We start from the raw sequence: 27,731 nt of genomic DNA, 5'->3' as shown, positions 1-27,731 counted from the left end.
ATTTTTAGTTTTATTCTTCTTAAATTTATTGAATTATTTTACTTATCATCTATATATTACATATTTGGTAAGAGAAAAAAAAAAAGTGTGGTGTGTGGGAATGTTGAATAGAATTTTTTTTCAACTACTGTTCAGAAAATATAAATTAATATATTCAAGAACATGAGGTGCATATTAAAATCCGAGGCATATTATATATCTAGGAACAAAAGTTGAACAACTGTAGATTTGGAATACAAGGAGAGGCCTTACCTGTCAAAAAAGTAAAAAAAAAAAAAAAAAAAAACAATTGAAATTCAACATTTGCCCATGGGCTTGTGGGTTAATTTGAGTCGGCCTACGTTTAAGGTCTGTGTTGTGGGGACCAAACCCTATTTGATCCTATTAAAAAAAGGAAGCTTCTGACGGCATTATGTGCCACTGTTAAATATATATGTATATATATATAGATGGAAAAATTGTTTTCCAAGCCTATTTTTTTGTTTGCGCCGCAAGCAAATTGATGGCAGTTTACATCAAATGGAAACGTGAATCTGAAGATTGCTAAACCAGATGGGTAGGGGGAATCTTTGCGTTGAATATTAATAAAAGCATAGACAAGAATATGCCTCTCAATCGGGATGACAGGACTTGATACCCTCATATTAGATAAGGAAAAAAAGAAAAGAAAAGAAAAGAAATAAAGCTATATAATATATTTATATAAATCAAAGCAAACGCCTTAGCATCATCGCTGTCTTCCTTTATCTTCTATGTTTGATGCTAAATTGAACTTCTCTATGAAGCTAAAAATCGAATCCAAACTTGTCAGCATCAGTCACAACTCTGGGCAATTTTCTTTGTAACTGAAGTTTTGCAAGTTTTCCCTTACCGACATGTTTATTATGTTATATGAGAAATAATATTTGTATTTATATGGTGTGCAAGTCATATATTTTTTTGTAATTTTTTTAATTGTGGACTTCATTTTTTTTTTAAATGGAATACGCGGGGCTTGTACGCTTTAAGATTGTATCTAACATTACTATTATGTTATGTAAGCAGTGTAAAATTCAAATCGAAATGCTATTCTACTAAACAAGTTGTAAAATCTCAAATTGTTCAAATCTTTGGTTCTTTTGTTGTAAATTATGAATCATTTGGGGTTTTATAAGTTAATGAGCGGCTTTAAATTAATGTTCGAAATTGACAATAACAGAAATCCAAAAGTAAAATACCAAATAATAGGCACTTTCTTACTTAATGAAGGAGTTAAAACCCACCTCCAATGTAAATATATCTATATTTTTTTAATTTACCGAAAAAAGGGGGTTAAAAAATAAAGATAGACGCCCTTTTCAAATTGAAGTGAAGTTTGGGGGCCGGTAAAGATTACGTTACCGTAAACGTTAAGCATAATACTGTAGGCCTGAACAAAAAAGAAATTAAAAAAAATAAAAAAAGTTGCCAAATGAGCTTTATTTAGACAATGGTAGTGTTCACTACTCTTGACTTTAGCTGTTCGATTTCATTTATGGCGTGGGGTTTAGGTTTATTATGCCCGCCCTCGTTGTTCTTAACATTAATGTGATCTCATGCTACCAACCACAACGTACCAAAAACTAAGCCCACCTAGCCCATTCTCACAGTTACTGCAAGTAAGTACCTACCTTTGGACTTTCAAGTGTTGATCAAGTACTGCCTAAACAAAAACACCCAAAAATAGTGCTAAACGAACCACACACGTACGTACAGCTTGTTTATGATTTATTTCTTACATGTTCGTTGGACCAAATCATTCTATATATTATATATTAAAGAAAAGAATTTTTTTAGATTAATTATAAAAGACTAGTTGATGATCAGTACGTTGGACCCACCAAAACTTTGGATGAAATATACTGATCATTTCGAATATAAGATGGTTTAATAATAACTAGAATCCGATGTAAAGTTTAGATAAAGTGAAGCTTTCGCGCTGCTGACAAAAATGGGTCGATCGGGAGTAGTCAGGGACCATCAAATTCAAGTCAGTTGTACGTACACAGGTATGTCTGATGCTACCCACCACATGACAAACAGGTTTTTGGAAAGATGTTAGAAAACGAATAATTATAAATATCATTAGCTAGGGTTGGCTTAGTGTGTGTATCTATATATATATATATATATCTGATCATCGATCGGTAGGGCCGGCGGCGGCGGCCAATGAATTAGTGCATGCAGCTCGATCGAGCGATTTTAATTAATTACAACGCAGTTAAATTAATTAATACTTTCAATTTAATTGAATCGAATTATCATCATATATAAATTATAATTATGGATCATTGTCCAAATCATGATCTCAGATCATCATCTACCTCGAAATTAGTATAAGATGATGATGGGTATATATATATATATAGATTCTTCTAATTCGTGTTATCGATAAATCATGTTAATGTAATCTTCTGTGGCCTATATATCCATCTCCAAGTTTATATATATATATATATATATATATATATATTTATATATATATATTATATGATTGATTGCACCCCGGCCAAACATGGCAATTCAAATAATAATAATTCGTTCTCTCAACATTTGTTGACGACCAAACATCACCCAACGCGTGTCTCTGTCTCACAATTGTCTCTTCAACCGCGTAAAACTTCTACCATATTTGTCTTCTTGTTGCACCAAAAGCTAGCTAGGCTTTTTTTGGTAGTAGTGGTATTTTGAGTTAATTACATGAATTAATTGGTACATATATTTTGGCCACATCTTTGATTGCCTGCCATGAGTAGTTGGTAGCTTCCCTAGCTATAAGCTAGCTTCGTGATTGATTGGTCACACATGTATTATGTGCCATGGCAGCCATCATGTATTATTATAATTATTATTTAATTTGCTAATTAATTAATTAAATGGTGCCCATGTACTCATGTGTTTTTGTTGTGCATGCATGGAAATTGGAATTTCACTATATATAAATTAATTAATCTGCATGCGTAGGAGCACGTGGACTGTGGATTGGTTGGTGTTTGAACTTCTAGGGTTTCATGACAAAATAGTGTACGTAGCACGTAGCACGCACATGTTGAAGTACCCATATTGGGTCGGACCCAATTCATTATAATTTCATGTGGTTGGTGGAGTAGTAGTAGTAGTACTCATGCATATCATGTAAGTGTCACACGTGAATGTATGTGATCGATCGATCGAGTATGCGCTAATTAAGCGTGGATCTTTCATAGAGTACTCAAGAGATCACTTGATCAATTGGATCTTAGATCCTAGCTAGCTAGCTAGCTAGCTCTAGGCATATATGCAGCTAGCTGTTGCTATATATTCAAGTTTCTAATTATTGTGGGGTCATCATGTGTTTCAAGTAAAATTTTCCTTTGACTTTGTTTAATACATATTCATAATTACATGTCTCTCCTAATGATACCTGCATTAGGAGACATTTTTTTTTTAAGCAAAAATATATATTTTTTTAAGCAATTAGATAACAACTCATTAATTAAAAGAAGATCTATCCAATATTCCCTATATATTAGTTTTAGAAGATTCAAAGGTACTGCATGCAGGCATTGTCGTTTTTTACAGTCTGTCTCATGTGATCGAGGTGGACTATATATATAATATGGTGCCACTATTGGAAACAGTGGCGATTGATTGGTTGTATTGCCCTGCAATTCATTAATTACTAGATCTGAAGTACTGTTTGACGAAGAGACTTGTTTTCTAGTCTTTTTTAAGTTTTATATTTTAAATTTATTTTATCTAATCAATATAAATTTTTAAAATTTTAATATAAAATATAATAAATAATTTAATTCTTTTAAATTTTAAAATAATAATAATATTTTATTTAATTTTTAACTTCTACTCCAATTCAATTCAATTCAATTCAAACGTAAGTTAAATATTTGATTAGGGCCGGCCGAGAACAACAAGAATAATATTGTAGTTGAATAGGAAGTATCAACGACCCATGCCACCTGAGTCGATCGACAATGGCTAGAATTCCTCATGATGTATGATAATTATGTCGGCACGCGGGGGCCATGCCCTAGAACTGTGGGGATAGGAGTGGGTTAGATCTGACAAATTTTAGGGCAACGATTCTCTTCTATATATATATATATATAATTATTACTGCAGTGTGTATATATAGATACTAGCTAGAGACTAGTCTGAGGCATGTAAAGTTCACGTGCAAACTAGGTCGACGCGCGCACATGATGACGAGCTAGTCTTGCTCACGCGCCGGCCGTTTTGCCATATATATTAAAAGGAAAGGTGCTTATAAGTTTCTTGTATTGTTCCAATTACCAGATGTTTCTTTTCAAATAAGAAAGCATACAAATTAATAATGTCCTCTAAAAGCAAAATCTCTGAAAACTTTGTATGCTCCACTTTTAGGGGCCGGGAACAGGTTTGCGTGTCTCCTCAAATCAGAGAAGTTGGCCACTTTGAGCAGCTTGCAGCATTAAAATTACCAGTAATATCCAACAATACTACTACTACTATTATTTATTATTTTTAGAATAAATATAGATAGAAGTCATTATTAAAAATATTCATTTTATATATATAATATGATATCATTTAGACCATATATCTCTTTAAATGAGTATTAAGAACAATCAATTAGAAGCAGCCATACAGTGAATATAAAGTGTTCACTATTATAATGACTTCTCTCTAACGTTACTTTTTCTCGATCCAATACAACTTACCTACTTATCCAAAAAAGGAATGATGAAAACCACCATTTTCTTGTTTGGGAGTGTTTTTATAGGATAGGAAAGGAAAGAAAAAGTAGTATATAGTACTCCTACTACTTGGAATATAATTATATTATAAGTTAATTAATTAAAAGAATCTGCATATTATAAAAATATACTAATTAAATAAAATTATGAGTACTTTCATTTCCATTTCTTTTTTTTTTTTTTTTCTATCTTAGATATCCAAACAAAAGACCCAAAGGAAAATAATATATAATATCTTCATATATGATTCAGTTTATTGATCTAGTACTACTCCATGATCACGTACCGCGTCTCAATTCATGTTCCTTTCAATTTCATCATTTATTAGTTTATTCACTCCCAAACACAAAAACTGATATGAGAAATCTGTCTCGGACATCTACCAATTGGTTTTAGCTTGTGGTTCACGGATTCTAGTCATCACTACTCTGACAGCAACTAGTCATGTTTTGATCTCTCTATTATTGGGAAGGTGCATGGAAAAATGGGGGGAAAACTTGAAAAAAGATCAGAAAAATACACAACAGGAGTCAGATCAGATCATGATCATGAGCAAGTTCAAAGAATATATTGCCCGATCGAACGGTAATGATCCCACATAATTAGATAGCTAGGTTGACAAAGATTCAAAACACGATGGGAAAAGAACAGACTCGATCGATAGTGAGATCAGAACGAACATTTAAATACATACATACATATATATATTATTATATGGACGTTGAAACATACCTATCTTGAGCTAGTACGTACTAAGTTAACAGCTATATTTACAAGGACAGAGGCTAGGGTTTAGAGAGCAAATAATGCATGCATGGAGCAATCGGCATCCACATATATAAAATGCCAAGCTGTATGGATGTGTTTTATTTTTTATGACGTTGACACGACATGCGCGCAGGGTCTCAAATAATTACTTAATTTTGCCTAGCTAGTTCAAAATCCATATATCATCATCATGTGCTTGCATGATTGTTATGCATGCATGCAATATAATTTCGTCTATCTGCCTAAACTCTGATTATCTGTGTTTTATTGCTCGATCGATCTCTTTCTCTTAATTTGCCTGTGTGCATGTCTGTGTACGTGTGAGATCTTACGTTCACGTTTGCGGCGCAAATCAATAATCCGAAGTCTAGTACATTATTAGCTCAAACTCCCCACACACGTTTTCTCTCTATAATCAGATCATATATAAATCGATCGACCCCATGTCGATCATATAATTATATAATACAATTCAGCCAGTACCTGTCCCGCTCCGAGACGATTGCAATATCATCGATCGTGCATGTAACATCTTCAAATTGAGTGTACGTAGAATGATATAATTGATGAATTACGAAATTCTATATTGTCTGAGAATGACAAGAACGTTAATCTTGCGCGACTTTTATAATGATTTCAATAGATCATAATCTTACCGTGACTTTAAAGCAAAAATTGCTGCATGCATGCCTTATATAGTTATATAGCTATAGCTAGCATATATTTACCAAAACTGTAATAATTAACAACAGCAAAAAAAGAGCACCATTTTTAACTTGTTAGAATTATTATATATATACGCATGCAGTTGCATGGCATATATGCAGCTAGCGCGCTGTTGCAAGCCCTGATAATGATCAAGATCAGCTTGCTCCATTGGTGTTTTGTTTTTCAAAACAAAAACAATCATAGAGGGTGATGATCAGTTCAACCAATCTAGACGTTTTATTATTTGAAATCAATTAATTAATTAATTGTCTATATATATATATATATATCTGATCTGTGATTTCCATGCAATCACATCAAGGCTATGCGTGATCCAAGATGCTTATACTTGTAGAAATCAATTTCCCACGTTTTCAAGCTATCAACGGAATGATTTGATGTGGGTTACATTATTTTCAAGTTTTTTTATTTTGTAATTTTGTAGAATATGAAAAGGACGTAAAGTCTTAAATTATGGATGTGCAATGTGCATGACTAAGCATGGAATATCTATTGAGAGCGCCATTTTATTCCATTAATACTGTGAGAAATTCCTTTTGATGGTGGATTACCCTACAAAAACATTAAACTATGGGCATAGCACTTATGTATATAGGCCTAGCTAGCTAGCTTTGTTGACAAATTAAGAGGTTTCTAGCTAGCTAGTATTAATTACTCTTGCAACAATAGTACTAAAACCTTAATTCGAGAAGATCAGATGATATTGATCTTTTTAATAATATTAATGGCGGGGTAGTACTACTACTGATCATGATGATCATGTCGTAACTTATTATATATATATATATATATATATATATATATATATAATATATAGTTAATCATGAGACGGAAACTAATTTGCTTGCTAATTATGATATCTTCTCGAGATTTGTTTAATTCCATCGTTTAAGATACATGCATATTGCGTATCACTGCAAGAGAAACAAATATTTATAACAGATTATTAATTTGTGATGATTATGATTATTAATTTGTGAAGAAAACAGATTCATTTTAATAAAAAATAATTATTTTTATATAAAATAATTGGTCATAAATAAATAAATTTCTTGTAATGTATACTGAATTTAACTTAATTAATTACTTTAATATTAATAATATTATTATTAATTATTGATGTACGTGCAGGCGTGAATACATCATGAGGACAATATGCATGGCTTTTTCGGTACTGAAGATTTCATGAGTACATGCAAATTATATATATATATATATTAAATTAATATGCATCGCTAATAACTTTAACCTGCAATTAGAACGAACTTCGCATTGATTGATCAAAATTACTATTTGCGAGCGAGCTGGGAGATGACATGTGTACGTATTTTCCATTATTAAATATTTCAAGTGGATATAGATCATGACAAGTTATGTCTTTCAAAAGCAAAATATGCTTTTCGTAATAAAGATTCGATCGTAAATAGTAGCAGTCATCCATCGATCCATCCATCCCTGCAATTTCAAAAGTCTTTAAAAAGCCACAAATGGGTACCTATCTTTCCAAAAGCAATCTGCTAGCTGCTCGATCATGTTGAATATACGGGCAAAAGTTGGCTTAAATTTATCATCCAGGTATTAAGAATATCAACTTTACAGGCTTTAATTAACGTATAGATAACGTCCAGTACAGACAAGTTAACATTATTTTCTCAGTGCTAGCTAGACAGGTGCTTTTCATGCTGCAACTGTGGAAACATTGATTTCCAAGGCAAACAAATCTCTCTCTCTCTCTGCCCACAAATTCTTCAATTCCCTTCACATTGGAATATTTTTCTTCCTCGTAATTTATTTATCTTTTATGATATATATATATATGAACTCCTTATAATTAATATCATAACAAAAATAAAAATAGTAGAAAGATTTGCTAGCTTGCATGTCAACTCAGGGTGTAAATCTTAGGACGTAAAGAAAGATTTTTGTTTGAGAATCAATTTAATTAATTTATATAACAATTAGACATTCATGTAGGCCTTCCAATTGATGATTTTGATGGTATATACCCCACGTACAACAAGATCAACAACTAGGAAAACAAGGGATGGATGCCACGTATATATATTAATTCCCATGCTAATTGGTTGATGGGTTCTGATTGGACACAGTCCAATAAATGGACCCATGCATGCACGTACTTGCATTAATTGCATAGACCATATATATACGAAAATTAATTATAATAATGTAGATACAATTATTTATTGTTATGCAAGTGTCCAATATTTTTTTGAAAAAAAAAGAATTTATTATTAAAAAATTAATTTTTTCATATAAATCTCATATTTATTCATATTTTTTCAAAAGAATATACAATATTTACATATTTTATGATTATAAATATCATTTCTTAATTAAATTATTTTGTTTGTTGTTAATAAAGAAGGCCGTGGTGATTGTATGCATGAGGTGGGTCGATCGATGCTCATGTAATTAATGAATTGAGATCCCCAAACAAATATACCCAAAAGGGAGCCCATAACTTATGGAAATGAATTTCATGATCAGCAGTAGTAGTGAAAGGACATTTTCCAAAGGGAAGAGTTCTGGAAGAAGAAGGAAAGAAACTAGCTAATTATTGGTTCCAAATAGAGGAATATCAAACCGTCACTCATTCTCCTTAACATCACCATCATCTACATACATGCACAGATTAAATATTATATATACATGACAATATATATACATATATGTACATGTATTGCACCTAACAAAAATTCCCTACTTTGAAATTAAGAACCCTAACCCTAGAATGCACAATCATTTTGGTATAATCTAAATATGTTTGGTGGGGACAGGTCATGACATGATCTAGGCCAGCACGGTATTATATATATATATATATATATATATATATATAGGTATTCATAATAATCTCACACGTCAACAAAGTTATGACGTGTAACTTAGTCTGCGGTATGTATCACATGTCTTCCGGCGTGTTTTTGGGTCCCGTGAATTTAGGGTTCATAATTATTTAATTACCAATAAAAATAAAATAAACGGCCATAATTTGCTGTGGTAACACACCTGAGTACTCATCATCGATCTCATCCACTCGCTGTCACCACATGAAAGTTTCATAGTTTACAATTTGTTCAAGAAAACTCAATGACCCATCTTATGACTTCGGGTACTCTTCATGAAGTTACAAATAAATAAACCCATTAACACACACACACACACACACACATACACATATATAAATATATATTTGATTTTCTTTGATCTTTCATTTTTAAATTTTATTTTATTTATATATAATATATAATTATATCATCATGATCATCAAGAAAAATATATAAAAATTAAGATATACATTAATTAGGTTCTTAATTAATATTAATTAATCAATATTTTTTAAAATGCTCTTAATTTTTCAATCATTAAAATTCCATGATATATAAATTGCAGCAAATTAATTAAGGTACAAATTTAAACCATTAATTTAATTTAAATGACTCGGATCTTGGTTAAGTACTAGTACAAGTTTTTTCCCGACAAGATCATAAAACTAATTAGTAACCGAGTCACCGACAGTCGTCGCTATATGCTACATATGCCACATAGGGATGGAGGGATATATATTTATCGTATTAGGGCGAAAATGACATATTATCCCAAAGGGTGGGGCCGGGGGCCCTCATGACCTGTTGCACAAGAAACCCTAATTGGAGAAGAAAGGGTACTACAATTGAATTGTCCCTTAGGTCACATAAAATGTTAGATCCTAATTAAAGCTTTTTCTGTCACACTCATGCATAGTGAAATTTTAGCTCCATTAATAATTTCAATCTCCCTGTGCTAGCTAGCTGCTAGCCATGGTAGTACGACTGATCATGATCCCGTGCATGATCCAGATTTTATATATTATAATATATATATAATAATAATAATATTAAATACAGTCTTAAATATAAATTTTAGATATTTAAAAAAAAAATTAAATTTATTTTTTATATAAATCTCAAATTTACTGATTTTGTTAAAAAAAAAATATATAAAACTTATACATATTAAAACTGTAAATATTATATAATATATATATATATATACATGCTGCGACCAACATCCCTTTGTCCATATCTTCTTTATTATTGCCTTTCCAACATTACTCACCCAAAAAAGAAAAAAAGAAAAATGAAAATCATATTATATACAGATCATCATAAGTGAACAATATATGTGTGTAGGATGGGGGGGGCCTGGATGTCCTTCATCATTAGTGGCCCCTGCAAGGACCTGCATTAAGACAATCTCTAATATGCCCCACGATTTGCATCAATCCAAAAGTAACTCTTCTAGCTAGCTGTGCGATCGAAAACGGAACAGATGGGACTCTTCTGAAGTGATGATCGATGATCAGTTCATTGATCAATGATTTAATTTTTTTTTTTCTCTGTTTAATTTTTCCAGCTATTAATTTGTTCTTTTCCTTAATTATTTAGAGCTGTCAACGTTGTAGCCCAGGCCGAATATCAAAGGGTTCACGTGCTTTCAACAAGTGGATTTGTCTCTTTTCTCGAAGAGGGTCACGGCGTGCTGATATAATAGCTGAACCAATTAATTATTTAATCTACAATTAATATGATAATTCTCAATTAATTATTGTGTGTTTGTGTGTGTATATATATATATATATATATATATATATATATATATATATAAGCAGGCTGCTAGCATCATTAATTTAGCAAAATATATACAATACAGAGATTCGATGATCTTCTTTATATTATATATATATATATATATTGAATTATATATATACGTACGTACGGCAATGAATATCGTAAAAATTATACAATATTTAATATTGATCGATCAATAATATCGACGGTTGATCATCATCAGATGAATATAATTACTGTTTAATTGATCAATGAATATTTCTTTAGAATATACATGAGTAGTACATGATATATGGCAACACGTTAGTCGTCCTACTACGTGTATGGCACGTGATTCTCCACGTACGTAAACTAGCTTTTTTGTTTTTGTATCCATAAAGATTCTTAAATATTGTCTTTGAATTATTAATGTACATGATGATGATCAGAAATTAATTATATAATGTTGGTAAAGTATATTATACCAAGATTAGATAAAAAAAGGAGTATTTTGGAGGGTTTCTCTGATCATCATCATCATAAAATGGTTTGGCTTTTGTCCATACATATCCGATGATCACGTATGTATGGTATATATCTTGCAGTACGTATAGCTTCCTCCAACATTTCTTGTAACTTTGGTTTTTCTTGAAACTTCCTACCATTTGATAACCGACTGACTAGTTTCACACACACGCACACATGAAAAGCTAGCTAGCTAGCTAGCATGGCCTCATGCCAGAATTTATAAAATACTGTACGAAATTAATTAGTTCTAACTGGCGAAGGCATACTTCATCATCATCGTCATCCTCCTTAACTGTATATAAATAATACCAAGCCTTTCTCTTCTTCTTCTATTCTATATTTCAAGTTCCCAAACAAAGAAACCACCAAAAGCTAGCTAGCTCGATCTTTTTGAATCGTACTACTACTTCCACATTCGGATCCCCCCCTCTGGCCATCTCCTACCATATATATACCCCGATCGAGACTAGAATTTGCTTCGAAATTCCAACCGTAAAACAGAGATTATCCCATTTTCTTGGCTGCCTAACTGATCAATATCATTCTTTTCTTCCTTTTGAAATTACGATATTGTAAGCATGGGGCTGAGAGATATAGGGGCAGCACTCCCTCCGGGGTTTAGGTTTTATCCTAGTGATGAGGAGTTGGTCTGCCATTATCTTTACAAAAAGATTACAAATGAGGAGGTTTTGAAGGGTACTACTTTGATGGAAATTGACTTGCATACTTGTGAGCCATGGCAGCTTCCTGGTAGGTTCTCTGAATTACATCCATGGTTACCAAGTACTTTTTGTTTTTGATCTTCCTTCATTTCTTTTTTGAAGTCTTTTATTTGATCATCTCCATGTTTATGCCTTTCCACCAAAATTCAGATATATACTTCTTGTTTGGTTTTATTTTTGTTTAAATAAACTCATATGATCAAACAAGATTTTATTCGATGATCATAAGAGTTTGATCATGAGGAACAAGCTGCTGGGTATTATTAGTCTGTAGTTTTTCCGGCTGGCTTGCTGTACTGAGCATGATGATGATCAGGGAAGACATATATATACAAATAATACCAAATTATTGATGAGTAGCTTTTTACGAGGCATAGTAATTACGGCAAAGAGTGGACAAACATGACCCTTTTTAAGTCTAGAGAGAGAGAGAGAGCTATACTCAATCATTTATTTGATAATGCTAACTTTTGTTATCATTGCAACAAAGAACTGACAAGAAATTAATTTTAAGCCACTGATTGATGCGGTAGATTTTCTTCATAACTAGAAAGCTCCGCAGTCATAATTTATATATAGAATACGTACGTTATCTCCTTAATTTCAACGAAAGATCCAAAGAATTACTGGAATCCATTATAAAATTAGTAGCTATATATAAGCCGTCTCTCTCTCTCTCTCTCTCTCTCTCAGATATAGTTGTATTCATGATATACATGCAAACACGTACAGTAATCCAGAACACTGGAAGTTCCGGCGCATGCACCTGCATCTTGCATCTTATTATAATCTGTTCACATGCAACCGGTAGGGACCAACTTCAAAGATGGTCCAGACTTCTAGCACAGTATAAGTACACTGAAAATGATCTTTTAGCTAGCTTGTCGTTGCTAATTAATTAGTGCATGCCAGACACCCAAACATCTCTCTAACAAAATTAAATGTTGGATGATTTACGGTAGAAAACTTAACTCATGATCATCAGTAGTACTACTGTTTGCCGATCTTTATTTTTCCCACGGCTTTTTTCCTTATGATCTGTAATTGATTTAATTACTTGGTAATTAAATTAAATGGGATAGATAGATATATGGTAGGTTGAAAGGATAAGATCACTCTCTAGATCATACAATATATAGGAAAAATGAGTTGTGAAATATTAAAGTAAAAAAGTACCTTAGCTACGCTAATGGTCTTTTTTTACATGAATTGAACCTACTTGCCTTACGATTCAAGTAAGTTGATTTACCTAAATAAGACTTCTTTCATAAGCTAATTAAGGTAGCAATACATCTTCGATCATCAGCTAGCCAACCATATATATATATATATATATATATATGTATGTTTCAACCATTGATATAATTATTACGTACTACGAATATATATATATATATATAAATATATATAATATAGCTACTTATAATAATAATTATTAAGATCAAGAGATGCTTAATTTCCACACTTATCAAGCATCAGTATTTGATCACCATAAATAGTTTATATAGGCAAATGAAAGAAAAAGTAAACAAAAGTGGACAGTACTCATGTTCACACATGAAATTGACTATATTAATATATATATATATATATATATATATATATAAAACCCTAGCTAGCTAGATCAAGTCCCGATAAAAAAAATCATTAATTCTTCCTTAAATTTGACACCACAATTTGCTGATCTTCCTTAAACCTAACTCATTAATAATAAGGTGACATAGACGTGCCATCTATCGAATCCTTTCCATTTATGCTACTACATTACATGGCAAGCTTCAACGTCATTCAATTTTCACTAGGCTAGCTTTTATTTACCCTTTATATATATATATATATATATATATATATATATTTTTGGATAAGGTAAGTTTATATATATCGATCTAAAAAACATAGATCATATGTAATGAAGTATGATACAAGCATTGAGGGCTCAAGTCCGGTCGTCTAATGGACAAAACAACTCATTCAGAGGTTTATATATATATATATATAGTAATTATTATCTGATGAATAATATTAATATCACATGATATGTATGAATCAGTGATATATATTGTCTGATATTGTGTGTATAATATTTATGTACCATGCAGGCCGCCGCCGCCTTATATATACATGACTTTTCCGGCCATTCTGCTTATACTTTGATGAAGGTTTATATATGTTCATTAAAATGCTAAGCTCTTACATGAGCTAGCACGTAATAATAATATTATTATTTAATTATATTTGGGTTTCAGAGATGGCTAAGCTCAATGCAAACGAGTGGTACTTCTTCAGCTTCCGGGACCGCAAGTATGCCACAGGCTTCCGGACCAATCGGGCAACGACAACTGGATACTGGAAAGCCACGGGGAAGGATCGGACGGTCCAAGATCCAATGACGCGCGAGATCGTAGGGATGAGAAAGACTTTGGTGTTCTATCGGAACAGAGCTCCAAATGGGATCAAAACCGGATGGATCATGCATGAATTTCGCTTGGAGACCCCACATATGCCTCCTAAGGTCTGATTCATATATGCTGCTTTTTCCAAAAGATATATACTTACTGTATCAAATCACACATACGCAGTTACGCATACATTAACAACACACACAATCAACTCACAGAGAGAGAGAGAGAGAGAGAGAGAGAGAGATCAGAGAGAATCCTTAATTATGTAAAGAAAAGTTTCATGCTTCTCTCAAAGGAAACTGAAAGGAAAGCAGATGTGCAAGTTGTCCATTGACTATGTTACATGTACACTCACATGTCCATGCTGCATATATGCTTTTATTTTTTATTTTTTGGTTTTTACATGTATGGCTAATGAGATTAATTCTACATTTTCTTTATGACAGGAGGACTGGGTTTTGTGCAGAGTATTTCACAAAAGCAAGGGTTTGATGCCAGACTCGGAGGATTGCACCAAATTCAGCCCACAACATATGTTTGAGACCAGTAGTACTACTACAGCTTGTGCCCCTCGGCAGTTATCTTTAGCTCCATCTCCTCCCTCTAACCAAACCATGCCTTGTGGGTATTATAACCAAATCATGACCTCCTTTGACTCAAGTACCCCTTCTCACCCAAACCAAACCCAAAGCAATTCCCTGCTCAATCTTCTTCAGTTCTCTCAGGAAACTACAAATAACATCAACAAAGAAATTACCTCCAAAGGTGATCATGATGAATATGGGTTCCTATGGGACATGAATTTGGAAGAAAATAGCTTGGCAAATGGGGCAGCACCTTCAAACTTGGAGGATATGAGATTTGAGATTGATCACAACAGCATGGTTTTCCTATGAAATATATATATATTATATATAATATATATAGTGTTTATATAATATTATATTAGATATTAAACACATAATTAATTAATTATTTGTTGGTTTGCATTAATGTATACGTGGTGTTTGGCTTTGAGGGACTTGCAATATCCATGCATGCTAGCTAGCTGGATTGGATATATATGTTTTAGAAGGTTTGTGCTTAGTCATGATGATGATGATGTACTGTTAGGTTTATATTTTCTTCTCTCTTTTTGTATACAACATTGGGATATGTATAAAATTGTCAATCGTAAAGATTCTTTGCTAGTGATCATGATCATGATAAAATTGTCAATTAATCGGCCTAAAGATTATTAATGGTACTACTCATGACGCGGTTTCATTTTCACACGTAAATCTAGCTATATATATAGCTGGCCATATGTTATAAATTAAAGCCTTCCTGGTCAAGATTTGTATCCCACATGATGTCCCCTCATGCCATTGATTCAATATCTATCGTAACAATATTTAACAATTCAAAAGTAAGCCCACTTTCAGTTAATTAATTACAAACCTCACTACCAAAAGTAGATTATTTTCGTTTAAACCCGCCACGTGTATATATATATACATAGATCAATATGTGTAATTAAGCAAATTCCCTAATTTTGACAAAAAGATCACAAGTACTCGATCAAGATTAATTGGTTATCCAAAAAAGTGGCCGCAACTCGAATTTTTAGTAATTAATATAATTTCTTAATTACAATCTTTTCCACAGTGCGCTCTTAGTGGAAATTAATTCTCACGTATTTTACCATATTATATACAGAACCACTTTGGAGTGGTACCTTCCGTAACGGATAAGAAACTACCACCTCATTAATATAGTAAAACCTTACATGAGGACCACATCATTATAATTTTCCCCAAAAATCACTTTTTTCCTTAGCATTTCACCTCACCCAGCCACACGTTCCCACACCCATCCAGACGTTGCCGCCACCAGACGCTGCCGCCAGCCCGACTCAGTCAACCACCAAACACCTTCCCTACATAGCATGTTATTTCTTTACCAAATACTTCCATTACAGTTCATTGGTTCCCTTATCACAAACAATACGAAATCCACCCAGATTCACAACAAACTTCTATCTCAAATCCCATATCAGTCCATCTATTTCAAGCAATAATCCACACCAAATTTATTGGAAAAACGTATCACACCTATCTCAGATCCTAATTAGTCCACACCGATGCTAGATAAACATTACATGAAATAAAAAAATAAAAATAAAAATAAAATCCAACGCCATACATAGCACTCTTGGGCTGGCTGATGTAAATAGGTATTTGATGAGAGAGAGAGAGACAAGCTCTTCGGTTTGATTGGGAGAGACAGAGGAGAAAGATGGAGAGTTGACTTCTGTGTGATACGTTTTCTAAGAGAGAGAGAGGAGCTTTGGTGCCTACTCTTGGGGTTAGTTGAGTCGATGGGTTCTGCAAGAGAGACAAACGAGCATGAGGGAGAGAACAACTTCTGCGTTTTCAAAGGGAGAGACATGAGAGAGAGAAAAGGTTCGGTGCGGTGCCCGACCATTCCTTCAGTAATGGGTGGGCTATGTGGCTTTATTAAATTGGAGGCTGTTTTCAAGCCTACTTTAGATGTACCGACGAGAAGGTTTTCTCTATTATATATTAAGCTTACAGTTCTGCTACATCCCCCCGGGTGGTACCCCCGCCGCGGCTTCGCGGCTGACGTGGCAACTGCCACGTCAGTTAATTTAAAAAAAAAAAAAAAAAGCACGAAACATACTCACGCGGGAGGAGGGAATTCATTTCCTTTTGGTTTGAAGAAAGCAGAGCCCCCCAAACCCAGATCTGAGCTGCGCGCGGTCTTCGACGGGATCCACGGTCTTCTCTTGCAGTGACCTCTTCTGGGTAAGACGTAAGAATTTGCTGCTCATTTGTTAGATTTTAGTTCCCATTTTCTGGGTTGGTGGGTTTTAGAGGTCTTCCATCTGTCGTTTATAAAATCAAACTAAAACTCCAAGCTTTATAAAATCAAGATCTCCGACCATAATGTCTGTCACATTGTTTAGCTGCTGCTTGGTTGGTATATATTAGGATGAATGCATTTACTATTTGTCCCGAAAAATAGTTTGCATATTTCTATTTGTCCCGAAAAAGAAAAAGAAAATATTTGTTTTGAGTTAATGAGTACTACTAGAAATGTTTTTCTATCTTGGATTTTACCATCTTGTATGTAGTAGATGAATGTTTGTTTTGATTGTAATAAATTCAAGACACTCTGCAAAGGATCCTCTCTAGCTTAGTTAATAAATTTTGGTAGAAACTCAGGACAACATCCATTAAAATCAAGTTGATATCTGACCGATACAATTTGAATTAGCTAAATTCGTATGTCTTGTTTTTCTATCTTGTATTTAATCAAAATACACTCAACAACCGATATGATTAAAGTATCAGTTCTGCTACATACCATTTTGAGTTAGAGTTAATGGTAAAATTCTATTGGATTTAATCATATCGGTGGTATGTACTTCGTACTGATACTTTAGCTGCTGCTTGGTTGGTATATATTAGGGTGAATGCATTTACTGTGGCAGCTGTTTGATTGGGTCTTGTGGAGCCGATGCTGCACTGTCAAGTGATTAATGTTTGTTTTTTGGTGGAGTTGTCGCCAAGTTATTTAATTAATGTGCTTGTTTTTTGCCATGTATTTTGTGGTTCCTCTTGTTTATCAGTATTGGTTGCAAATTAACATAGCTTGATCATGTAAATTATTAGATCTACTTCACGATTAAAAAGTTTTATAATCTGATGTTTATACAGACCAAGCATTTCTACTTCATACTTGCGAAATGAAAAGAACTGACCATCTTCTTACCTTTTTTATCTATTTTTTATTGAGAGAGATCACACAATCAAGCTGGCAGTGCTGAGTTTGATTTGGATTTTTCACCTTCTCTAGGTTTTACTCCAATGACACGGGATGTCCCACACTCGATCATAAAGTATAATTCGTTGGATTTTGTATTGGAAGATAATCAATGAGATCCGTCGTTACTTCACTACTCATTATGAGATGTGATTATATGTGCATTTTCGATCCCTTCCACGGTTTTATAAGATGGACTTATTGCTTAATGGTGGGTACTGGGTTATATGTGATGTACAACTTTGTTTTAGCTGTACCTACTGATGAACAAAAGTATTTGCATAGTTTTCACTGGGAAAATATCTTTGTTTTCCTCTTATGAGGGGAAGCAACATATGCACACCATATAGATACAATAAAAAAAAAAAAGTGTGGTGTTTGAGATGCTTGAAACATACAGATGGCAGTTGTTTAATTAGCATTGAAAGCATATTAATTGTTTGGCCGCCTTTGCATGATAGTTTATTTTTTCCCAGCTATAAAAACCCACCTGCTGAATGTCAATTGGCTGTCTTGATAGCTTATACTAATTTTCAGAATGGGAAACGAAAAAGAACAGCCAAGTACGCAAACATTATCTAGCTCAAATCCCCCATCCGAGGTATGTATGTTATACGATTTAATATATCAATGACATTGGTATTGTTGAGTCGATATTTATTTCAAAAATACATCAATAACTTTATCTAATAACATGTTAGGCCAAACCAATAACTAGTCCAAATATCCCAAATTACATGCCGGGTTACTTTGGACCAGTGCCTACGTGGTCACCGACTTTTCTACCATATCCGGTTGGCAACCAATATCCAATCAACATACAGGTGGTGATAACTAATTAGGATTTATTCTTAATAAGTTGGTTTCTTTGCACCTATTAAAAAAAAATAAGTTGGCTTCTTTGTAGGAATTTAATTGCAAACTTTTTGTGTTTATTGCAGAATGCTGGTTATCCATTTGAACATATCATGGAACCGCCGGCTCCTATCAGCAATACAAGCTCCGCCACAAGCAGAATAATTGGTTCAGAGGATAATAGACCTGATGGTGGGGAAACTGAAGCGCCATGTGGATCCCCTAGAGCTGAAGAATGTACTGAGGATAGACCAAGTCCTACAGAACCTGAAGATGGCAGTGCTGAGAAATCTCAGAATGTCCAAGTGGATGATGATGATACAATTGAAGAGCCAAAATCGGGAATGGAGTTTAATTCATTTGAAGATTTATTAAGTTATTATAAGGAATATGGTAAGAAATGCGGGTTTGGGGTGATGACAAAACGGACCGAGAGGGGACAAGATGAGTCTGTTAGATACGTCACCCTTGCTTGTGCTCGCGGTGGGAAGGCCCGGAATAGGACGTTAAATGTTGCCAACCCACGTCCGACAGGGAAAACTGAATGTAAAGCAAAGATTAATGCCTTAAGGCAAGATGGTGTGCTTCGGTTGACGACAGTACATAATATCCATAACCACGGCCTCAGTCCAAAGAAATCCCGTTTCTTTCGATGCAATAGAGAAGTTAGTGATGCCGTAAAAAGGGTCCTTGATACAAATGATTTGGCTGGCATCCGAACGAATAAGAGTTACGGCTCTCTTGTTGTTGGCGCGGGTGGATTTGAGAACCTCCCATTTTTGGAAAAGGATTGTCGTAATTATATTGACAAGGCCAGACATTTACGACTTGGAGCAGGTGGTGCTGGAGCGCTCCGGGATTACTTTTTACGGATGCAGTACAAAAATCCTGGGTTCTTTTATATGATGGATATAGATGATGAGGGGAGGTTAAAAAATGTCTTCTGGGCAGACCCTCGTAGTAGAACAGCATACCAAGATTTTGGTGACGTGGTCACATTCGACACCACGTACCTAACGAATCGATATGGGATGCCCTTTACACCATTTGTTGGTGTAAACCACCATGGACAGTCAATTTTGTTGGGGGCAGGTTTGATTTCCAGTGAGGATACCGAGACCTTTGTGTGGTTATTCGAGACATGGTTGCAATGCATGGATGGTATCGCTCCGAAGGCTATTATCACTGATCAGGATAGAGCGATGAAAAATGCGATTGCAATTGTTTTCCCAAAAACCCGGCATAGATTTTGTCTTTGGCATATACTAAAGAAAGTCCCCGAGAAGCGTGGCTCATATAGTTCGTACAAAACTGGGATGAAAAATGCATTGATGAAATGTGTCTACGACACTCAACTTGTTGATGAGTTTGAGAAATGTTGGGATCAGTTGATTAACACTTACAACTTACATGAGAATGCGTGGTTGCAAAGCCTATATGTTGAGCGTGAACATTGGGTACCGGCATTTCTGAAGGAGTGTTTTTGGGCTGGAATGAGTACAACGCAGCGAAGCGAGAGCATGAATGCATTTTTTGATGGTTATGTTCATGCTAGAACAAACTTGAAGGAGTTTGTAGACCAATTTGATGATGCGTTGAAAAAAAAGATTGAGAATGAAAATCTTGCGGACTTCCAGTCATTTAATGCCACAATCCCCTGTATATCTAGATCTCCGATTGAAAAGAGGTTTCAAGAGTTGTACACGAATGCTAAATTTAAGGAAGTTCAGCAGCAAGTCAACGGCATCATTGACTTGAATCCAAAGTTACATAAAAGTGATGGTGCAGTAAAAATATACATGGTAGAGGATGAAGTTTGTTTTGAAGAGTTCACTAAGCCGGTTACCCATTTTGTGAACTTTAGTGGCGAAGATGCAGTTGCAAAGTGCTCTTGTGGATTATTTGAGATGAGAGGGATATTGTGTCGGCATATTTTGGCCGTATTCAGGTGTAACGATATTAAATTTTTGCTAGAAATGTACATTTTAGATTGATGGAGGAAAGATATTAAAAGGCGATACACATTAATTCACAGCAGCTACGATGGAGGGGAACAACGGGCAGATTGTAATAGATATTCAAGTCTTTTAAATATCTGTTATAAGATGATTACTCTCGCATCAGGTTCGAGAGAGCATACTGAGGATGCGAGTTCTAAGTTAACGGCAATGATTGATTTGTATCGTGCCAATCAAGAACCCCCGTCGATGACTCAAATTGGTTCCAATGTTGATAGTACGGCAAAGGACACTACGGTTGGTGGTTCGAGGGAAGTACGTAGTCCGCGTGTTGTGCGAGGTAAAGGCAGACCTCCATCTTTAAGGAGAGCATCCAGGATGGAGATAGACATGCGAAAAGCTAAAGCAAAGATCAAGAAAGCACCAACAAAGGGGAAGCGTAAAGAGGTGATGATATTTTAATATCTGCTTTTTATTTATATTTTGTTGACGAAGAATGCCGAGTTAATGTAATTTGTTTTTTAAATAATTATTAGCGGGATGGAGGAGATACCCAAGTCGTGGATAGAGGAGATACACCAACCGTAGAAGTATGCAGGAATCTATTTGGCCCTTCTGAGATGGTATATTAAAAAACTTATATATAAACTAATTACAAATTTCCATTATTTCGCTATATACTCAACAATATTGATTTCTAGTAGGCTGTTCCGGAAAGAGAAAGCGTGGCTATAGATGTTACTGGAACCCAACCCCGAGAAATAGTGATGCAGAGTCAAGAAAGTGTAAGTGGTTCATAGCTTTTTTTTCAACTTTATAGAAGTTACCTGAAACAACTATTTTTTGTTGTTTATTCTTTACAGATTCAATTTGGATTAGATGGATCACAACCGTTGTAATGATGGGTTCCACACTCAACTTTTTGTGTATTGAATGTATTGCAAGGGTACTTTTTTATTTTGAATGTATTTGAGGGAGGGACTTTGTTGTAACCATGGTGTAACGATATATTTTGTGTATTTGATGGAACATGGTGGTGAGAATGGTTATATTTCACTTGGCATCCTATTAGAAAGATTAATACTCAGTTGCAAAATATTTTCATTGAAGTAAACTTGTTTCTTTATGATAATGATGTGGTTGATAATGTTCATGACCATGACATGGAGTGTTGGTAATTGGTGACTGGATGTTATTGTTGTATTAAAATTATTTGGGTCTTTAGGTGTTATTGGTGTACTGTTTATTTGGGTCTTTAGGTGTTATTGTTGAAGTTTTTAACAATCAGCCTTTCCAAAAACAAGTATAGCATATTAATTTTTATGTATGTATGTATGTCTAGTCATTCCATGCATATACTGAAGTATGCAATTAACTTAAAAAACTTATATACTTGAGCTGAGCATTAGAGAAGTGAGGGAATGACCAATTAGGATGGTATTTATCCTACATCAGCAAACCAAAGTCCAATATTTATCCTACTTTTTTTTATGGAAGTGTATGGAATGACCAATTAGATTTTAATGCAGATTTTAATGGTCTGGGTTCCAGCGTGGCTATAATGTTCTGGGTTTCTCATAATCTCCACAGTTCTTCAGCTGCTTTGTGAATGGTTCATGTGGATTCCACCGTACGTTACTACATAATAAATTACTATTTTTTCAGACAAAGAGTCTGTGAGGCATTACATGGATAAAACCTCGAGGATGGGAGCAAAGGGGTAGGTGGTGGGTTTCAAACTTGGGGAACAGTTCTTGAAGGGTTCATCATAGCATATCTTACTTTCTTTCCTATGTGAATACACATGCCGCAGAAATTCACATAATGTATTAGAGGGACTTAAGTTCTTCTCACAACACAACTTCCCTTGTTCCTTTCTTTTTTTGATAAGTTCTTCCCTTGTTCCTTTCTATATAGAAGTACAAACAGATAATTAAATATACAGATTGTTGAACATTTTATTTATCCTTCACACAGTTCTGAAGCTAATACTTTCCCATACCAAGTTGACAGTAACTGTAAACTTTCCAAACGAATCACCTTGATGTCCAATAATACTTAGAACATTGAATTGAATATTATCTCTTGTGAAAGAAAATCCTACAATCAATTAACCACCACCATCCATTCCCAAAATGGTTAAATGGTCAAGCAAGTTGAAACATAAAGAGATTATAGACTTCTAGTTTGGACTTTGAACCATCTGAATCTAAACAAACCCATATAAAGAATCTAGATCAATCAATCCTAGATCCAGTAAATTTTTATTGCACAGTTGGCATCCATAGTTAGGGACAAAATGGAGAACAATATTTTCTGCATCTGTTTCAAGTCCAATTCAAATGTAAGTTACTCATTCATTCCTGGTCTAGCATCTGTTTCACAAGCATTCATACATTCTCATAATCTCCACAGGTTACCATTTGAGAGACATGCTTTAAGTCCAATACAAACTTAAAACATGTATAAGTCCATTACAAACTTACAAGTTCAGTACAAGTCCAATACGAAGTTAAAACAATCCTACAAGTCCAATACCTAAACATAGAACTAACAACAATCCCAAATTAAAATTACTTATATAACACTAGGTAAAATACATGTACAAATGCAAAACAGCAATAAATCCTCAACAGCGTGCCTACACGGCAGATTTTAGCTTCTTGTGCATTAAGCACCAACTCCTTTTGCATAACTTTGTCGTTTTTATTGGATAGTACCAATTGCACCCTCTCGAGGCGATCCACTATCTTACGCAGCTCAATCTCCCTCTTTTCAAGAACCTCGAGTGTCTTCCCGACCTCTTTCTCTTTCTTTAACAGTTCATTCATTCTTTCTTCAACTTGTAGCTCAATCACTTCATTAGCATCCAACCACTTGAAGAACTTACAGTATGGTAAGCCCTGCTCATTTCATGCATATATTGTATTGTATTAGAGATGAATGAACTGTACATCATATTAAATTAATATATATAAAAAAATATTTTAGGGAACAAAAAATGTAGTTACCTGGGTATTGTACTTTGAACACCCTAAGAAGGGTCGTCTATGATTTTTTGCAGTAGTTGACCATTTCAATGTGGCTTCGAGCTCGCAAAAGCACAATGATTTTCCCAAAGTACGTTTGGGAAAACATGAAGAAGATATTGATGAAGATGATGATGATGACATTCAAATTGCAAAATATATCCTTAAACAGAATCAGAATCAAATGAATATATAATAATTGACTTGAAGACATGTCCTCTTAATACTAATAACCATGGGCAGTCAATTAATTACTCTCCAATCAAGTCGGGATGTTTCCCTCAATCACTTCAATCCAAACATAGTTAACTGCCCCATTTAATTCTAATGTGAAGATAAATAAGAAAAAAATACTGCCCCTAATTCAAATGTAAGGTACAAAGTTAATGAAAAAGCAAAAAATTCAAATTGCAAACTATTTCCTTAAACAGAATCAGAATCAAACATTCAAATCATCATTTACACCAAATGAATATATAATAATTGGCTTGAAGACATGTCCTCTTAATACTAATAACCACGGGTAGTCAATTAATTACTCTCCAATCAAGTCGGGATGTTTCCCTCAATCACTTCAATCCAAACATAGTTAACTGCCCCATTTAATTCTAATGTGAAGATAAATAAGAAAAAAATACTGCCCCTAATTCAAATGTAAGGTACAAAGTTAATGAAAAAGCAAAAAATTCAAATTGCAAACTATTTCCTTAAACAGAATCAGAATCAAACATTCAAATCATCATTTACACCAAATGAATATATAATAATTGGCTTGAAGACATGTCCTCTTAATACTAATAACCATGGGCAGTCAATTAATTACTCTCCAATCAAGTCGGGATGTTTCCCTCAATCACTTCAATCCAAACATAGTTAACTGCCCCATTTAATTCTAATGTGAAGATAAATAAGAAAAAAATACTGCCCCTAATTCAAATGTAAGGTACAAAGTTAATGAAAAAGCAAAAAATTCAAATTGCAAACTATTTCCTTAAACAGAATCAGAATCAAACATTCAAATCATCATTTACACCAAATGAATATATAATAATTGGCTTGAAGACATGTCCTCTTAATACTAATAACCATGGGCAGTCAATTAATTACTCTCCAATCAAGTCGGGATGTTTCCCTCAATCACTTCAATCCAAACATAGTTAACTGCCCCATTTAATTCTAATGTGAAGATAAATAAGAAAAAAATACTGCCCCTAATTCAAATGTAAGGTACAAAGTTAATGAAAAAGCAAAAAATTCAAATTGCAAACTATTTCCTTAAACAGAATCAGAATCAAACATTCAAATCATCATTTACACCAAATGAATATATAATAATTGGCTTGAAGACATGTCCTCTTAATACTAATAACCATGGGCAGTCAATTAATTACTCTCCAATCAAGTCGGGATGTTTCCCTCAATCACTTCAATCCAAACATAGTTAACTGCCCCATTTAATTCTAATGTGAAGATAAATAAGAAAAAAATACTGCCCCTAATTCAAATGTAAGGTACAAAGTTAATGAAAAAGCAAAAAATTCAAATTGCAAACTATTCCTTAAACAGAATCAGAATCAAACATTCAAATCATCATTTACACCAAATGAATATATAATAATTGGCTTGAAGACATGTCCTCTTAATACTAATAACCATGGGCAGTCAATTAATTACTCTTCCAATCAAGTCGGGATGTTTCCCTTTCTCACTTCAATCCAAACATAGTTAACTGCCCCATTTAATTCTAATGTGAAGATAAATAAAAAAAAATACTGCCCCTAATTCAAATGTAAGGTACAAAGATAAATGAAAAAGCAAAAAATTCAAATTGCAAAATATATCCTTAAACAGAATCAGAATCAAACATTCAAATCATCATTTACACCAAATGAATATATAATAATTGGCTTGAAGACATGTCCTCTTAATACTAATAACCATGGGCAGTCAATTAATTTTTCCAATCAAGTCGGGATGTTTCCCTTTCTCACTTCAATCCAAACATAGTTAACTGCCCCATTTAATTCTAATGTGAAGATAAATAAAAAAAAATACTGCCCCTAATTCAAATGTAAGGTACAAAGATAATTGAAAAAGCAAAAAATTCAAATTGCAAAATATATCCTTAAACAGAATCAGAATCAAACATTCAAATCATCATTTACACCAAATGAATATATAATAATTGCCTTGAAGACATGTCCTCTTAATACTAATAACCATGGGCAGTCAATTAATTTTTCCAATCAAGTCGGGATGTTTCCCTTTCTCACTTCAATCCAAACATAGTTAACTGCCCCATTTAATTCTAATGTGAAGATAAATAAAAAAAAATACTGCCCCTAATTCAAATGTAAGGTACAAAGATAAATGAAAAAGCAAAAAATTCAAATTGCAAAATATATCCTTAAACAGAATCAGAATCAAACATTCAAATCATCATTTACACCAAATGAATATATAATAATTGACTTGAAGACATGTCCTCTTAATACTAATAACCATGGACAGTCAATTAATTTTTCCAATCAAGTCGGGATGTTTCCCTTTCTCACTTCAATCCAAACATAGTTAACTGCCCCATTTAATTCTAATGTGAAGATAAATAAAAAAAAGATACTGCCCCTAATTCAAATGTAATGTACAAAGATAAATGAAAAAGCAAAAAATTCAAATTGCAAAATATATCCTTAAACAGAATCAAAATCAAACATTCAAATCAAGTAATGAATACTAAAATCACAAGCACAAATTTGATTCATAAAAGTAAAAGCAACATATGGCGAAAACATGGGGGGTTAATCAAGCAGAGGAGGACCGTGTCCCGTCGCCACCTCAGGGGTGAAGACGACGGGGATGGAGCTTTGCGGGGTCGTGGAGAAGAGAGAACGGTTGGCGGGTTCGTGTGGGTTCGCGGCTTGAAGGCTGAAGAGGACGGGTAGATTAGGGTTAGGGTTCGTGCGAAAGAGAGGGATGCGGGGTCGTGGAGAAGAACGAACGGTTTGCGGGTTCGTGTGTGTTCGCGGCTTGAAGGCTGAAGAGGACGGTAGATTAGGGTTAGGGTTCGTGCGAAAGAGAGGGATGCGGGGTCGTGGAGAAGAGAGAACGATTTTCGGGTTCGTGTGTGTTCGTGGCTTGAAGGCTGAAGAGGACGGTAGATTAGGGTTAGGGTTCGTGCGCAAGGTAGATTAGGGTTAGGGTTCGTGCGCAAGAGAGGGATGCAGGGGATGTGGAGCTTTGCGGGTACGCGGGTTCGTGGGTTAGGGCTCGTGCGTGGGGGAAAAAGAGAGGGATCGGATGCAGGGGAAAGGAAGAGAGGGATGGAATGCCAGAGGAAGTCCCGAATGCGAACTGAATTCGGGGTTCGCGGGTTAGGGTTTCTGAATTCGGGGAAGGGAAGAGAGGGATGGGATTACGGGGAAGAGAAGAGAGGGAAGAGAGTGATGCCAGATGCCAGAGGAAGCTGAAGAATGCGAACCCGAATTGATTATTACACTCGAAATGACAAACGGCGTCGTTTAGCATTAATGCCACGTAGGCGCCGAGGCCGC

At 34.3% G+C, this 27,731-nt stretch overlaps 1 protein-coding gene across 1 annotated transcript; it reads left to right on the top strand.

Annotated features, from left to right (window-relative positions):
* Window positions 1-11,579: 11,579 nt before the first annotated feature.
* On the top strand, window positions 11,580-15,671 carry LOC108995907 (NAC domain-containing protein 21/22-like). The gene is made up of 3 exons (XM_018971578.2): window positions 11,580-12,136; window positions 14,355-14,620; window positions 14,957-15,671. The coding sequence occupies exons 1-3, from the start codon at window positions 11,965-11,967 to the stop codon at window positions 15,404-15,406; spliced, it is 888 nt and encodes a 295-aa protein (XP_018827123.1). The 5' UTR covers window positions 11,580-11,964; the 3' UTR covers window positions 15,407-15,671.
* Window positions 15,672-27,731: the final 12,060 nt, after the last annotated feature.

Source organism: Juglans regia, chromosome 1 (assembly GCF_001411555.2).
Source record: "Juglans regia cultivar Chandler chromosome 1, Walnut 2.0, whole genome shotgun sequence".
In the NCBI taxonomy this organism is placed as follows: Eukaryota; Viridiplantae; Streptophyta; class Magnoliopsida; order Fagales; family Juglandaceae; genus Juglans; species Juglans regia.
This window is presented reverse-complemented; position numbering and strand designations above follow the sequence as displayed.

Coding starts and splice junctions, on each gene's coding strand:
- LOC108995907 (XM_018971578.2), top strand. CDS start 11,965: ATGGGGCTGAGAGATATAGGGGCAGCACTCCCTCCGGGGTTTAGGTTT. Junction 12,137..14,354: donor TGAGCCATGGCAGCTTCCTG/GTAGGTTCTCTG, acceptor TTTGGGTTTCAG/AGATGGCTAAGCTCAATGCA. Junction 14,621..14,956: donor CCCCACATATGCCTCCTAAG/GTCTGATTCATA, acceptor TCTTTATGACAG/GAGGACTGGGTTTTGTGCAG.